This window comes from Mus caroli, unplaced genomic scaffold (genome assembly GCF_978045245.1).
Source record: "Mus caroli unplaced genomic scaffold, Mus_caroli_1 scaffold_12, whole genome shotgun sequence".
In the NCBI taxonomy this organism is placed as follows: domain Eukaryota; kingdom Metazoa; phylum Chordata; class Mammalia; order Rodentia; family Muridae; genus Mus; species Mus caroli.
Window position 1 is genome coordinate 29,869,160 of NW_028227267.1, and position 17,531 is coordinate 29,886,690.

General features: G+C 39.4%; 1 protein-coding gene across 8 annotated transcripts in view; it reads right to left on the reverse strand.

The window, feature by feature from the left end:
• Ccser2 (coiled-coil serine rich protein 2) overlaps positions 1-17,531 on the reverse strand; it is a 96,244-nt gene that overhangs the window by 20,972 nt on the left and 57,741 nt on the right. For all 8 annotated transcript variants that reach the window (XM_029469325.2, XM_021181385.3, XM_029469324.2 and 5 more), the window contains 4 exons: positions 13,685-13,880; positions 5,063-5,146; positions 2,513-2,599; positions 596-685 (listed from right to left, as the gene is read on the reverse strand). In XM_029469325.2, coding sequence (XP_029325185.1) covers positions 596-685; positions 2,513-2,599; positions 5,063-5,146; positions 13,685-13,880 — 457 coding nt within the window. The remainder of the gene's footprint in view (positions 1-595; positions 686-2,512; positions 2,600-5,062; positions 5,147-13,684; positions 13,881-17,531) is intronic.

Consider the following 17,531-nt stretch of genomic DNA (forward strand, 5'->3'; position numbering starts at 1 on the left):
CTAATTAATAGAAGTCTCTATATAGTAGGATAATGTCTGACATCCTGAAGTGAGTTCCAAGTACTCAAGGTACTTTTAGCACTAAATATATTTTGATATAAAACACCTTCAAAAAGAGTGAATAATATTTAGGTAGCTATTTCCTACTGCTTCTAATAAACCACCCAAACTATGTTTCATGTATTAATATTTCTTAGTTCCCTCAATAGCCTATAATTATAATAATAAAACCTATTTGGAAAAGTTTCAACACAAAAGGGAATATGCTTTCTCTATCACACACCTTCCAAATGGACTGTGTAAGTGGGACAACAGCATTACTACTCCCATAAAAACATGCAATAGGAAAAGAGCAAACACTCCAATAAGATGGGCCACAGTATGCAGAATGGAAAAGCTATTAGCAGCACATTCGCTTGTATAGAGCACACAAGAGAAGCTTTGGAAAGCACGAAACAACTAGGAGACAAGCGAAGCGCCACTCACCTAAAGAAAAAAATAGCTATGGCAGAGTCAAAATTATTAGTGGTTAGATTGAAAATCAAAGCAACACACCAAAATAGCAAAGGACAGGAGTGAAGACGAGGGGACTTACAGGCATCCTCCTCCAGGGTGTCTGGGTATATTTATCAGCATATGTACACTTTTCCTCTTTAGATTTCTGGTGACAGTTACATCGGGTTGCCTGGAGAAAACCACAAATGTTTAAAATGGTTTAATTTTGCACATACACACAGGCAGTTAGAGGCTGTCATAGAAGAGCAGGCCGACTCAAGTGGCACGGTACAGTGCAGCTCTGGATACTTTGATGGCAGACATGCCTCCATCAGACAAGGTCTACCCAATCATCTCTCCTTTTTCAGGAACTGTGTTTAAGAGATAACCGGTAAGCTAAACTTCAAATAGTCAAAATTTCTCTTGGCAATCTCTTAAACTCTCTAAAAAGTTCACTATATATAATTTTATGTGTGTATATAACATCACATCTAGATGTAAAATATATGTAAAAATCAAGGGCATAAAAAGAATACTACTGAAAATTATATTCTTTTTCTGGTCTATTTTGACCCTGGTGTTGTAAAGCACTACACTCTACCCTTCACGTGATCTTCATCAGGTGAACTGTAACTACCTGCAAGAGACTTTCACGGCTGGGCCTGATGACATTCCTTTGTTAGACAGGGTGGAAAAGTTCCACTAGTTCACCTGAGATTCTAGACACCCTTCAGTACCCTCCCACCAGCTAGACTAACCTCTGCCCAAATGACTGTGGCCCTGTTGTCTTGAGGGAGTGCTAGAGTTTATATTCTCTGGAGCATTAACTAAGAGAGAATTCCATCTGGGCAGCAGTGGGGTGAGAATTTCCAGGGGTGTAGCCACTGTGGGCTCACCCATGCTCCTTTAAACAACCCTTCACCTATGCTCTGAAATGAAACTTAACAGACTCATTGGTTCACAAAGTTGGACTTTGGTGGAATTCTACTTCAGGCTGATGATGGTCCCCTATAAGAGAAGATGTTTATTTGTAACTCTCTGGGGAAACTGTTGTGGCAACAACCATCAAAGAGCATTTCTTAAAATGGATTTCTGATGGAACTCTTCTGGGTATTACATACAAACAATCCAGATGTCATGTCTGTTTCTCTGTTCATCCTGAGGAGACTCTTTAATGACCCACCGACTTTACTGACCTGCAGTACTATCAATTCAAAAATAAATTCTCTACACAATTCAAATCACCTGCCTTTTTAACCATACCTGATCTGTCTGTTCCTATCCATTCATGAGTTGGACACCTGTAATATGACCTCAGTAGCACAGTTCACTGTTATAGCCTTTACATTCTCCATGAAATTAGTATTTTATAAAGCTGAATCTGCTGTCATATTGTTTTTTGGCTTTCAATAAATATTATTTTGATTTTTGCAATTTTATGCAGTTTTTTTACCTAGCCTTTTAATTATTACAAACTATCTAATAACTGAATTCAAAGTACTATACAAATGGTTTTCTTATGAACATTTAAAATTACAACTATGAAATTATAAAGATTCAAGCAAGCCTTACTCTGAGAAATCCTTTATCATTGCCACAGACATGAAGTTACGTCTCTAGAATCCCTTCGGCATAACACAATACAATACATAAGGCCAAGTACTTAGTCTCACTCTGCTCACAGAGATAAAATGCCCAAATGTACGCATTCCTCAACACGTGTCAGAACGAAAGCCATTTACTCTCCATCAGTAAGCAAAGGTAAAATGAAGAACTTGACATCCCCACAAAAGAGGCCATCAACAATGACCCAACAAAGAATAATTCACACGAATACTTCGTATTTTATGTCAAAGTTCAATCATATATTCTACTGGAACATAGGTACTCCGAACATAATGCTACATGAACCTTCAAAAGTCAAAACTAACATCAAACTCCACTCCCACTCAGTCTTATAAAAGCGAACACTGCCCCACTGTGAGGAGCCTTGGCTTTAGACTGTTATAATACTTACAAGCTGCTGCTCTAATAGTTGGATTTTTTCATCTTTTTTCTTTATATCCTCTTTAAGTTGTTTTATTTCATTTAGTAAATCTTCATTCTGAAATATGAAAAAAAATGCTGTTATATGAAATTTTCTAATGGGAAGTATAACATCAGTGAAGTCAAGCAATGAATGAGTTATTTGTTCATCTTAAAGGAAATCTTCTACTAACAATTTTAAAGTAGTTTCATGGTCTAATGGCAACTGCATGTAATCAATGGGGAAAAGGGAAGGAACAGCTAATATTCACCAAGCTCCCTCCTGGATCAGCACTTATGATGACCCTGACTACAAGCAGGTATGTGCTTAACTGCTCTGCATTGACATAACAAAGAAACTGGGCCAAAGGTTATACAGGAAAGGCAATCGCCATGGAAAACTAACTTCAACTAAGATTTCAAGGACACTTCTCAGTTTTCTGTTAGAAAATATCAAGGGCAGGATAGAGGGAACAGAAAATTAATGTATAGTAGAACTATATAATGTATAGTAAAACTGTATAATTAATGTATAGTAGAACTTTCAAGATTGGCTCAGAACTCAGCAAAAGATAAATAAATATGCCATGTGAGTACCAGGGAAGGAGTGTTCTTCAAAGATCCACTGTCCTGACAAGTGCTGCCAGAATTAAAGAGAAAGGCACCAGCCAACATCATTAGACATGCCAGCACTGCAAAGCAGAAGCTGCATTCAAGGCATTGCATGAGAAGCCTGAACCAAGAGTGATCACAGGCAACTTACATCTAGTGGAAGGAGTCAAATCTGTTTCTAGCTTGAATGACATTACAAAATGCTATGAATCAAAAGAAATAGAGAACACAGGACACAATAAACTAATCCATCTATGCTTGAATAAGAAATAAACAACAAATGATCTGCCTAGACACAAAGGAAATAGGACACGAATTAATATCAGTGTCAATGTGTATATCATGTAATACTAAACATATGGACAACTTAAAAATTAAAAACCAAACCATGAGAGAACGGCAATGTGAAAAGGTGAAGTTAGTTTTGTCTCTTTATAGCAAGTTCCTGGCCCGGTGTGGTGGCACATACTTGTTACCACAGTAGTTCAAAGTGACCACAGGAGGATCTGAGTTCTAAATTAGCCTCAGCTACACAGCAAGGTCAAGAACAGCCTGGACTAATTGAGACCTTGTCTCAAAGTTAATTCTTTGCATATACAAGATTTCATAAAATTTGAGAGAAAAAGGATGTGAGGAAAAAAAGAAGTCAGCCACAAAGCTAAGGAAATTTAGTATACTTCAAGGTTATCAAGATCACTAGTTTTAAACTAGATGCACATATGAAACTGTTTTATAAAACCTAGTCTTCTGCAGATCTGCTGATGTGAAATACTTTGTGTGGAATCGCATGGCTGAGAGTAACAGAGTAGCACCAAATGGAAAAGGCCAGATTACTAACCCATGTAACTACTGTGTGTAATCATGTGTCTTATGATTACCATTCCTCTGTATATCATTTGGCTTTTAGAAGACAATAAGCAGCCTATGCGCCTCTGGCCAGTTGTTTCCAGCCTGAGCCATCTGAATCATCTGAAAGCAGCATTTGCCATGCCCAAAGCTCATTTTCCTTTATACTGCAATGCTATGTCACACCACAGGGCTGACCCCTCAGTTTGGCTCTCAGATTGAAGAAGGAAGACATATGAAGCAGAATTTCAGCTATTCTACAGATCATGTGTAATTGAGACTTAGCATTATATTATATGAAGTCAGTAGTGATCTGAGATTGTGTTACTGCAATGACAAACAAACATGGACAATTAAACCTCTGAAAAGGGATGTGAATACCTTTACTTGAAAATATTAAATGAACCAAAAGTATTTGTGCATGCTTGAGAAATAGTTGTAAAAGAGCCATTTACTAATATCTAAAAATCATGAGAATTATAATACTTTCAATTACTTATTAAAATATACATGAATTTTATAATTAGATTTTCAAACATGTAAAAGGTAATCTCATTATCTTAATCTTTCTTCAATTCTGTGGATATATGAAATACTTACTACCATTTTAACTTCACTGAAAGCCTTTTTTGATAATTATTACGCATGGGTATAAGCAACAGTAGTTACAGAGGCCAGTCACTTTCCACCTGACCAGGAATGACTTAGAGTAAAGCATCCCTGGACTACCGTTTTAGCTTCGTACAATGGCAAAGCTCTAGGTTGGCCTGTTTCCTAGACTAGGAATTGATCTCATGCATGGCCTTACAGATGTTAAACAAGTATTTAGCCACTGAAGCTACAATCTCAGATCATTTTTGTGACATTATATCACTAAGTTGTCTGGGCTGGCCTTGAACCCACTGTGTAGCACAGGCAGACTTCAAATCTGCTTCCTGGGTGGTAGGATCTAAGGCATATGCCACTACAGCCTGCTAAAAGCTTTAGTTTTTTGATACCGCTATTATTCATAGCTTAAAATGTTGCTGCTGTATTATTTTATAGTAAAAACTCTGAAATCTTCAGTGTAAATACCTAGCCATACCTTATATGTCTGATCACCGTCTTCTGGCTCTGGACTGGATGGCAATGAGAGCTGAACATCATGCAATGATCCACTTCCGTCATGCTACCAAGAAAAAAGACAACAAATGAAAGATGAATACAATAATCACCAGCACCCACTTGAACCCCAATTCCCCCTAGCTTAAATACAGAAAATGAACCAGTAAGAGCTAAGAATTCCAAAAGCTCCTCCCCCCTGAACTGGCCAAAGAAAATGTGCAAGAAAAGGGAGAGCAGTAGCAAAGACAGCCCAAGGAAACTGCAGAACACTGAACTTCTAAGAGTTAAAAAACGCCGGGCGTGGTGGCACACGCCTTTAAATCCCAGCACTCGGGAGGCAGAGGCAGGCGGATTTCTGAGTTCGAGGCCAGCCTGGTCTACAAAGTGAGTTCCCTGGCTGGGCTATTCAGAGAAACCCTGTCTCGAACCCCCCCCCCCAAAAAAAAAAAGAGTTAAAAACAACCATAGGTAATGAACTAAAGACACTGAAAATTAACTCAGCTAGGAAAAATGGGAAATTCAGCCAAATCTGCTTTGGTTTGGATACATGTTTTGAATATAAACAATTCACAAGTAAATTTAAAAACTCAACAAAGCCTGGCCATAAAAATCATTTGATTCAATCCTAGCTATCCAAGAACATGTGTCACGTGACTCTAAGACACCTGAATAAATGAATATAAGACATCTGAAAAAAAGGCCAAGTGATGTTCTGTGCTGTAAACCAGGATAGACACAGACAAAGGAGAAAGTTCAGGGACATAAACAAGAGGAAGCTGGAAACGTTCCATGTCTTAATGAGTTGGTGCTATATAAGCCCAAATACATAAAGTTCAATCTTATGATGGATAAGTTTTAGCCATTCTACAAGCTATAGAATGTAAGAAAAAGTGAAAAGGCAATGTATTTTGTCTTTAAACTCAGAGAGAGAGAGAGAGAGAGAGAGAGAGAGAGAGAGAGAGAGAGAGAGAGAGAGAAGATACCATTAAATCCTAGCTTTTTGAAGAACTGATTTTCTAGTTTAAAACATCCCATGTTCAATGATTCAAAGAGACAATGTCAAGAAAGATAAACCAGTGCAGGATGTGCCAGAGGTGATGCTGAGGAACTGAGTCAGAGGAACACAGCATAGCTGCAGCAGCTGCAGGACCACTGCCCTCCTCAATCACACATGTTCAGAGCAAGCACAACCATGGATTGACCTGACCTGAGGTAGGGGCATTTAATCCATTTGTTATACAACAAACCGATTCAATCAGAACCTGCAGAAATAGGCCACAGAATATGTATTTAGCAAAGCTTAACAAGCAATACAGACTGCAGTTAAGACTTATAAACATTTGCCAAATTCTCAGCATTGGATAAATTTCATTTCTACTAGGGATATTATGAACACTAAGACCTGAGAGGGCTGTGTGTGTGTGTGTGTGTGTGTGTGTGTGTGTGTGTGTGTGTATGTGTGTGTGTGTGTGTGTGTGTGTGTGTGTGTGTGTGTGTGTGTGTGTGTGTGTATTGCATGCAAGTGTGCATGTGGAAAGTGGGAAATTACCCCATTGTCATCTTCAGGAATGGCATTCATTTCTTTTGAGATGATCTTTCACTGGTCTGATTTACCAATTAGGCTCCCCACCGCCACTCCCCTGTCTCTACCTTCCCAATGCTGACACACACCTGGCATGTCACATCACTACTGGGGATTAAACTTCAAATTCTTTTGTTTTCAAATGAGTGTTTGATTGAATTAGCCATCCCCCTAGCCCCAGGACATTAGATTTTGAGATGATTTTAAAGCAGAGAGGAAAGGCAGCACAGGGAAGGTATTTTACAACACACGTCTCAGTGAGAAGAAGCTCATCGCTGTTCCCATGGCATGGTACGGCACGGCACGGCACAGCACAGCACGGCACGGCACGGCACGACATGGCAAATGCAGGGTCTTACCAAAAAAAAAAAAATGTGTATTTTCGAAAAAGAGGTTCTGAAAATTTAGCCTACTCCAAATAACTAAATATCTTCCTGCATACAGTACAGAACACCAAAAGAATGGGAGAAAACACAGCACATACTGGTATTCCATGTCTGTGGGTGTAATTGTGGGATATTATGCAGCAGGGCAAGAGAAAGAAAACCCTAGGGCTCCCAATGGAGGAGCTAGAGAAAGTACCCAAGGAGCTAAAGGGATCTGCAACCCTATAGGTGGAACAACATTATGAACTAACCAGTACCCCAGAGCTCTTGACTCTAGCTGCATATGTATCAAAAGATGGCCTAGTCGGCCATCACTGGAAAGAGAGGCCCATTGGACACACAAACTTTATATGCCCCAGTACAGGGGAACGCCAGGGCCAAAAAAATGGGAATGGGTGGGTAGGGAAGTGGGGGGGGGGGGTGGTATGGGGGACTTTTGGGATAGCACTGGAAATGTAATTGAGGAAAATACGTAATAAAAAAATATTAAAACTTAAAAAAAAAAGAAAAGAAAAAAGAAAAGCCTAATCTTCTAGGTGAAAGAAAAGAGAGCTCAGCCAAGCTGAAAATACCAGGGATAAACAATAACAGGAAACCCATTAAACTGCATCTAAATTCCTAGGTACACCCCAAGCACATGTGTGATTGAGGAGGGCAGTGGTCCTGGAGCTGCTGCTCTTGAACAGCTTATCCAAGGTTGAAAGACAGTCAAGAAATAAACTAAAACTATAAGCAGGTCCCAACTAGCCTCTGCTGAGCACCAAACAGATATAGACAAACACTGAAAAAGGAACCATACCACAGTTTCAATCCAGAGTTTGTACCCTGGAGCCTATTAGACTTGTCCCTCTCTAAGGAGGAGGTCAGGGTGTGTGTGTGTGTGTGTGTGTGTGTGTGTGTGTGTGTATGTGTGTGTGTGTGTGTGTGTGTATTCACTATGGAACTCAAACAAGATGAAAAACTTCACATATAACACTGAACTATCCAAGACACAATACAAAATCACTACATATACAAACAGAAAAGTATCAACTCATATGAACACTGAAGCCTAATGGCACAGAATTTAATATTAACTAGAAAAGATATATTTATAAGGGTTATTGTTTAAAAATTGCAAAAGTATGGATGAACTCCTGAAGTAAATAGAAGAAAATATCTCTACCCACAAATAAAATATGCAAGGTAAAAATAATTAAATTTTTTTAAAAATGTAAAGCCTTACTTGAGGTGACAGAATGAATATGAAAACAGAACAGCAGAAATGACCTAATATAACTAATTAAGAGAAAACACACTGACCAGGAAAAAGAAATGAATAGAGTCTGCTTAGGAGTGTGTGGGGGCAATAACAAAAGGTGTCCACATTCATTCACTGATGTCACAGAAGAAATAAATGTGCAAGCATAAAACACAGGAGCGGAGTTGAAGAAGCGCTATTCAAGGAACTGAGTTAATCAACTAGGTCCTGTGAAGACAGGGGTTCACTTCAGTAACAGTGAGACTCTCAAAAGCTGGAAAGGAAAACAACTCTCCAATCCTGCATGAGCCTAAAGAGACAATCATAGGTAAACGAGAAAATGAAGTTCTAGACCGAAGTGTATGGAATGGAACCAAAGCGGACTTTAGGGAAAGTGGTGGTTAGAAAGGCTGACATAAATAAAAAGGTTTTACGCCTGTACCTAGAACACAATAGACCAAGAACAAGTAGAGAACAGAAATGAAACAGTAAGGAACAGGAAGTAAAACAACAAAAAACAATCAATGAAACTAACAGTTGTTTTGGTCAAGGTGTGGTGGTGACTGCCTTTAATCCCAGCACTGGGAGGCAAGCAGCGAGGCAGGCCAGTTTCAATAATTTCCAGGCCAGCCACAGTTATATAGAGGCTGTCATTAAAACAACAACAAACAAACAAACATACCCAGGTTCTTTAGAAACTATAAAAACGTAGCATACATAAATGTATCACGAGGCATCACAGGCACAATTCTAAAGGAATCCTATCAACCACATCCCTAACAGCAAAACTACACAGTGTGTAAGTAAAACATGACCAATGTTCTTTACAAGTAAGTTGAAAGATTCCTAACATAATTCTGAAAGTCAGATTCAAAGTATCCAGGAAGTAAAAATGTCATGAAGAAATGGAATTAATTCAATGAATATAAAGCTAGTTCAATCACCTACAAGGAATGTAATTACACATACGAACACAGGAGACCTCAACACATGCCTGTCACCCCAGCACTGTGGACACTGCAGAGGGGTCAGAGGCCTGTCTGAGCACTATAGCAGAGCTGTGGGAAGGAAAGGTGTGGTGACGAGAGAGTGGCTAATCAGAGGTGGAGTGAGAGGGACAGGTAGGAAGCCATGCAGAGTACTCACTGAGAAAGTAAGAGAAGCCGTAAGCTGGTGCTATTATTTAATGGCTTCATTTGTAATACTTTTAAAATACACACTTTAGCCTCAAAAAGTTAACTTCTGTAGCCCAGAAGTGAAACTGTCAAACTCCTGTTCTATTTACAAAGTTATTGACACATCCTTAAGAATTTTATTCATACCAATACTGTTCTTTATTATCAAGGTTATCCAAGATTAGAAGTTAGTTATTTAAAGAAACCAAGGCACCATAACTCAGTTTTCTTTTCTCCAGACAGGGTGTCATGGAGCCCAGGCTGGACTCAAGATTGCTGCACAGCTAAGGATCCCTTAAATTCCAGACCTTCCTGACTCTACACCCAAGTGCTGGGATCACATGCAAGACGTCCTTATGCTTAATTTAATGAGGGTGGAAACCAAACCCAGAGCCTCATGCATGCAGACAAGCACTCTACCAACTGGACCATCTCCCCAGCCCCCACTCTAAGATTGTAAACACTAGGGAGGAGGTGGGAAGAGGATGACTGAATAAGCTTACCTAAGAAAATTAGCAAGTATTAATAAGTTGTTTCTACATCTTAAATTAAAAAAAAAAACAAAACTTGGCTTCTATTTTTAAAAGGTTAGCAATGATTTTAAAAGATCAAAGAGGAAAAAGGTTTTTTGTTTTTTGTTTTTTTAGATCAAAGCACAAGAGCTTAATGATCATCAACATACTCTTTACCGGAATTAATTAAATAAGACACTCACAGTGGTAGTGTTATCTATTTAACCTTGACTAAGGTGAAAGTATCTGGGACAAAATTAGAAAATACTTTGAGACATGTAACAGAAAATTATGAATGGAATGAAAACGTTTTATTTTTAAAGATGTCGTTTCAGGTAAAGGCACTTGTCACTAAGCCTGACAGCCTGAGTTCAATTCCTAGGAACTGCATGGTGAAAAAAGGAAACCAACTCTTCCAAGGTGTGCTCTGTCCAGCCTCTACACACACACATGCACACACACACACACACACACACACACGCACACACACACACACACACGCACACGCACACGCACACGCACACGCACACTCACACGCACACGCACTCACACGCACACGCACACACACACACACACACACACGCACACGCGCGCGCACATATGCACACACTCATACAATAAATTAATTTAATAAATAATACTAAGAAATAATTTCACGCATGATGCTTTTACTTCATAACATACATAATAGGTAACACTGATGTTGGAATCTGTTTTGAATGTTCTGCATAAGAATATTTAACAAATCCAAGAAGGAAATAAGATATAAAGTGTAGCAATTGAAGAAAATATGAACAGCTTGGTTAACTGACTGCCCAAATACTCTAGGCTTTTACTGAGTGAAGTATCAGCAGTTTCTTTAGACTTTGAATTCTAAATGCAATTATAATGCTAATGTATTCATCTACAAATCACAAAATAAGACCTGTTTTCAGACTGCGAGTTGAATCCAGGCTCTTGTTCCCACTCGGAAAGAACTCTACCACAGAGCTGCATTCCCTGTGGACACTGGCATTTTATTAAAGATGAATAGCCATTCTCATCTAACAGCAGGAAAGGATAACTGTCAGCCAACCTCCTCGCAGTATTCTTTTCTGAGACAGTATGAAAGTAAACTTCTGGACTAATATCTAGCTTCCACATACTAACCACTGCAAAACCTGGTAATGCCATCTTACCCAGGAGGTTCTCCCACGGGACTGCAAAAACTGGGGCCTTCCTATGAGTTCCAGAGCAGCTGCAGTGGACATGAATACTTGAAATGGTTAGGAAAACATTCTGGCAGCACTGAGCAGTCTGTGCTGACAAGCATCATCAGTGATGTCAACAAAGCTGCTTTGTGTTTAGACAGGCCAGTGCGCCTGGTCATGGAGGCATCTCAAGAAAGCCAGCAGGGGAAAGGGAAAGGGCTTCTTTTTATTTTCAAAAGTAGTTGTTTGTTTGTAAATTCAAAGATACACAGACAGACAAATCTTATCAAATCCAGTCCACAATGGCAACTAACAATTTTGAGTACTACTGCTTATAGTTGTTTAAATTATAAAGATACAACTTGTAATTATATCTGTGGTGTTTAAAATCCAGTAATGCAAAGCAGCATCCGAGGATGTAAAAACTAGGCTGTAAAGCCCGATTTCAATTTCTCAAAAGTGAGTTGGTCCTGACAGATGCTTGAGGCATAGCATCGTAAACAAAAGAGAAACAAGTGACATTTGGAAATAAGCTGAGAGTGTTGAAATACATGACAAACCTCATCCTAATAGTTTGAAAAAGTACTATCTGTAAACCTATATTTAAGTTTGTCATTAACCTAAGTAACCCATCTCCGAATATGGACATGGCTTTCTATGTTGCCCTCCCACACACACACTCCCAGCCAAGCATGGTGGCGCATGCTTGTAATCCTAATATTCAGGGCTGGGATAAATGAGACTAGACAGCTTGCAGCACCTAATGAGACACTGCTCATCACTCCTGCCCAAAAAAAGGAGGAAGAAAGAAAGGAAGAGAAAGGAAGGGAGGGAAACACACACACACATACACACACAAACTGCTATTTAAACATTCAGCTCCAAACTGTCTGTACTGATGACTGAACTCAACAATCTTTTCACTGCCGGGCAGTGGTGGCGCAATCCCAGCACTTGGAGGCAGAGGCAGGTGGATTTCCGAGTTCAAGGCCACCCTGGTCTACAGAGTTCCAGGACAGCCAGGGCTACACACAGAAACCCTGTCTTGAAATAATTAAATTAAATTAAATTTAAAAATAAACAATCTTTTAAAAAATCTTTTTCTATGTCTTTCTTAATTAGTAAATCCTTCAGTATTTTTCTCTTACTTCCCATTCGCCCCACTCTCATCCACTGCTCTGTGTTATTACAGTAGCCTATCCTGAGCTAAAGGCTTGGTTGCTGTTTTTTTGTTTGTTTTATCCCTCCCCACTTAGTCTCTTTCAGTGTTCACAAAGATTACCCTTTGTCATTCCCACTTTGGACTCATTTTCACAAATTCTAAATGCAATACTGCCATAATACTAGTTAAAATTATACTAGACCCACAGGCGGTGCTGCAAGGGATGGTGGTTCACATCATACACCTCAGATTGAATGTTACAGAGCTTATACAGCAGATAATTGTCTATCCTTTAAAACACATGATTCTTCTAATTAGCATTTGTATGACATCCCAAACTATAAGCTAGCCATTCTGCTTGGGTATGTATTATCTATGAATTAAAAAGTGATTAAATACTCAGATTTCCTTTAGATCAAACATTTTCTGCATAAGTTTCTTTATAAAACAGCACAATTATCACTCTGTAGACTTACTGAGTTTTTAATGTACCTACATTATTTATCATTCATTCACCTACATTTATAGGTTATTAGATTTAAAGCTTTGAGTGCACTATTATTTACCTACTAAATATGTTCTTTGGGGCCTACATGTGCATCAGGCCTTGAGGCAAAGACACTGTGTAAAAAAACAAAAAAAACAAAAAAAACAAAAAAAACTCCCTGGTCTGTTTTCATTACTTGCTCTCTGAGCTTCTGCTTAGAGCACTAATAAGAGTTCACTATTTTTTCAAACAATGTCCAACCTTCTAATTTGTCCAGTTTTTCCTTTCTTACTCTTTTCTCGTGTGTTTCACACTTGGTAAGCAGGGGCATGCACATTTCTGTGAGTTTAAGGACAACCTGGCCTATATAGCAAATTCCAGGAAAGCCAGAGCTACAAAGAGAGGCCCTACTTGCCTCCCCTCACCAGAAAGATAAATGTAAAAATTTAATGAAAGTCTGCATAGTGATTAATTAAAATGTCCAGTGTTACAAGCTGAACCCAAAATGCCTCGCATGGGTTCCTATTTTGCAATCAAATCTTATTCTCCACCTAGGGCACAAAGGATGGAATGTGTAAGAGGGGGAGCCGGTGGACGCTAGTCAATACAGGGGCCTTGGAAGGCTAGTTTGTTGCCGGTTCTAGCATTAGTCTGCCATGAGAGAGAGCAGCCTCTGGCACACAGTCTGCTGCCAGGAACTGAACTGCTCCTCCAAGTCTTCCTTCCTGTGAACAACTGTAATCTGCTCTTCCAGCCAAGTTATTTCTCTGTGGTACTTTCATCAAAGTGACAAAAGTAATTAATACAAATTTCTTTTCTTCTTTTTCAAGTTACAGAGGTGGAGCTGGAATAGTCATTTCACACTCACCTGGTGTAACAGACGCTTGAGTTTCAGTAACTGTGTTTTTACAGCGGTACAATCCTGGACCATGTGCCGGAGGGTCATCTCATCCAGGATCACTGTGTTGTCTGGCACATCTACAAACATCTTCTGAGCCTGGAAAAAGGGGGTCCCTCCATAGCTTTCAAAATGACCCAAAGGAGATTCTCTATAAGGAGAGCCTCTGGAAGGTGGAGAAGAAGGAAGGAAAACATAAACAATTTAAGAAGAACGAAGAAAGAACGGTAAGGCATACTGCAGCAATCTTTACAACTCAGTTCACGGTGCCTTCATACTCACCACCATCACCGAATGAACCTCTGAGCAGAACAGTCTGCTTACCTGTTAGCAAAACTGACTTTTATGATTCCCTAACCCCATCCACTTTGTGTATTCACACATTGGCTGAAGGAACCGTCCTTAAGAGCCCAAACCAAACAGACAATGCCCTTGTCAAAGCTCTAGCTGTTAGAGGTATGCTCACTCCTTTCTGTACTGACTGCTCTTCAGCTTCTGACTTGGGGTGGCATCTTAAATGGTACAGTACTCTAGATCCACAGCTAACTGACAGAGCCACGTTATTCCCAATGTGAACACACTATCAGACTATCATCTCTTCAATGGCCATCATTAAAGCTGATGGCATGATTTCTTCCTTATTTTTTTACACTAACAATAACCATCTTTTTAGCAGGGTTTTAAGAGAGTCTGATGTAAACCATGTATTCACTAATCTCAAACTACACTTTAAAAAAACCAGAACTTACTCTTTGAGCCCTGTATAGAATGCTTGCCCAGCACACATCAGACCCTGGACTTGATTCTCATCACCACATAAACTGGGTGTGTTGGTACTGTCTTATCAGTCCATCCCTCAGGAGGTACAGGCCAGAGGATGGGAGTTCAAGGTTATCCTCCTCAGCTACACAGCAAGTTTGAGGACAGCCCGAACTAAATGCAAGCCTGTCTCAAAACAAAAACAAAAACAAAAACAAAACCCTTTAGAACTTTAAGCCAGAACCACAGCCTGAGGCAAGAGGAACTAGAGAGCAAGCCCTCTTGGGCTACAAAGCAAAGCCCATCTCAAGGAAAAGTTGCAGTTCCCTTCAGTTTCACCCTTTAATAGCTATGTAGAATAAAAGAAAAACATTAAGGATAAAAGAAATACATTAAGGATAATGTATTTCATGGAAATGTAAAATATAATGTGCTAGTCAGAAATGATATCTTAAAGTTACTATATCCACATTACACAAAGTTTCTGACAGTTATTAAAGTATGACAACTACATGATATCTCAATGTCCTAATGAGGTACATTTGAAAACATTAGAAATGGAGTATAATCCTATGTATTGAATATGTAAAAATCAGTGTGTTGTATTTCAATCATCATGAAGAGGAATATGGCATCTACTTAAGCTTCTATCTTTTAACAAATATTCCCAAAACACTCAGAATTTATTGTAAGATATTTTTACAATATTGTTATTCTCTGAAACTACTCATTCAAATTTCAGTACTGATTTAAAAAAAAAAAAAAAAAAGGAGAATTTTAAAATGGTTTACAATGCCACAGACCAAATCCAGTTTATTCTTTCCCCAAACCTGTCTCCCTCATAGAAACTTAACCAAAAGCTAACTGTCCAGAATTCCCAAAGCATACTACAAAGTGTCCCTCATTTTAAAAGGACACCATCTTTGCAGTAGTTCTTGTCGTCACTCATCCCGCTGTCCCTCCACTCAGATATCTCAGCAACTCCTCTTCATCTTCAGTTGTCTGACATCTCCTTCTGGAAAAGCCCCTTTAATCCCATAAGGTAGACCCTTGAGCTGCTATAGGTATTTTTATAGAGCCTAGTACTGGGCTCCACACCACAATACACTGTGTATATTTTTCATGCCTGGAAAACTATACGCTTCATGAAGAAAAAGGCTATATTTCTTATTCCTTTAATGTGGATAAGTGTTTATTGTTGTAACTGCATTGGTACTGAGTAAGGAGAACTATCAGTTTGATATTTTTTAAAGCTTTACATTTCTGACATTCTAAAAGTCTATAGCTGTGACATGAGAAAAACTTTTTAAAAATTATTATTTAGGACTAGAGATGGCTTAGTAGATAAGAGCACTTTTTGTTCTTGCAGAGGACCTGGGTTCAATTCCCAGAACCCACATGTTCTCACAATCCATAATTCCAGTTTCAAGGAATCCTCATCTTCTACCCACTGCAGGCAGCAGATACACACATGGTGCACATACATATATGCAGGCAAAATATTGGTGTGAAAAGGGTTGGGAGAATAGGAGGGTATGTGTAGGGAGGATTGCCCAAAATAAAGGATGCATGGGAAAGCCTTAAGGAAACCCACTATTTTATAACCATGAATGTGAAGAGGTGTGCGCGCGCGCGTGTGTGTGTGTGTGTGTGTGTGTGTGTGTGTGTGTATGTGTGTGTGTGTGTGTGTGTGGTGTGTGTTTAAATGGAGGTGCCTTGTGTGGGTAGTGTGTGTGTGTGTGTGTGTGTGTGTGTGTGTGTGTGTATTTAAATGGAGGTGCCTTGTGTGGGTAGTTAAAATGCTTCCTTAAAAAGAAGTGGGTTATTAAATATAAATCTCAGAGACAGGCATGAGACTTCCCTGTGATTCAGTGAAGCTGCAGAAGGTCACAAACCAATAGAGAATATTAATCATCATTTTGTGTCCATACTAACACTAGATGTCAAGTCCCACTGCTGAAGACACAGCACACCCTGGTTGCAGGACAGAAAAATCAAGCTGGAACTGACCTTGAAACTTCTTCTCTGCTGACTAGATACGCTACTAACCCCAAAATACTGACCTGTCAGAATGAGGTGGCCACTAATAGTCATGACAGTTATAGAGTGGCTAACAGTCTTCTAATTGGAATCAAGGCCTGTTCCACAGGAAAGAATTCACGTCTGGTATAAGAAATCTGGTCAAAAGCCCATGGCTGTAGAAGTCATAGGATGGGACTATTACTATTGTTTTGCCAAATGTACAAGGTGTCACACTATCGTCTATGTATCTATTAATACCAATAAATTAATGGTGCTCTCAACCTCAGTCAGAGAAACGTCTTACTGCAATGAGTAGCAGGCAGTTGTGAGTAGAGACTTCCAACTGGCCAGAGTGTTGAGTGGTTGCTGAGTGCTCAGCCCTAAATGGGACACACAAAGGGTCAGAAATACTACAGAAAGGAGGAGAGATGGATGCAAGAGCTGGGGACGGACAAGAGTGCTGAGAAAGTCTGCCCTGTGGCCATGGCATGGTACTGGCACTCATGACTTCCCAGGAGCTATGGTTACCTGCACACGACCTGCACAAAATCAAACAAGTCAGGATTACAGTTCATGAGGCTCCACCCCTAGCTAAGGGGCTTTTGTATTTGCTGGCTGCGGGGAGGTTAGGGGTCTGGCTGAGGGGAAGTTCTAATGGACAGCTTCCTGTCCATACTCATGCCAGCAGCACTAACTCAGAACCTGCTATAACTCATAAACTATGTTATTTTTTAAAAGGAGGAAGAGGAATAAGGAGAAGGGGAAAAAAGGAGGAGGAGAAAAAGGAGGAAAAGAAAGGAGGAAGAAGAGAAGGAAAGAGGAAAGAAAAGGATGAGGAGGAAAGGAGAATTTGAAGTAGCATTTGACATTAACCCACCAGCCTAAATAATAAAACAATCGCATTACTAATTAATTATAATTGTAGAGGCATCTTCCCAAATTACACATTCTATCTATAACCACTTCTTAATGCTCCCCACTTCCAAATGGTTCTACCATGAGGATGCACTTGAACACTGGCAGGTGCAGAGTCTCT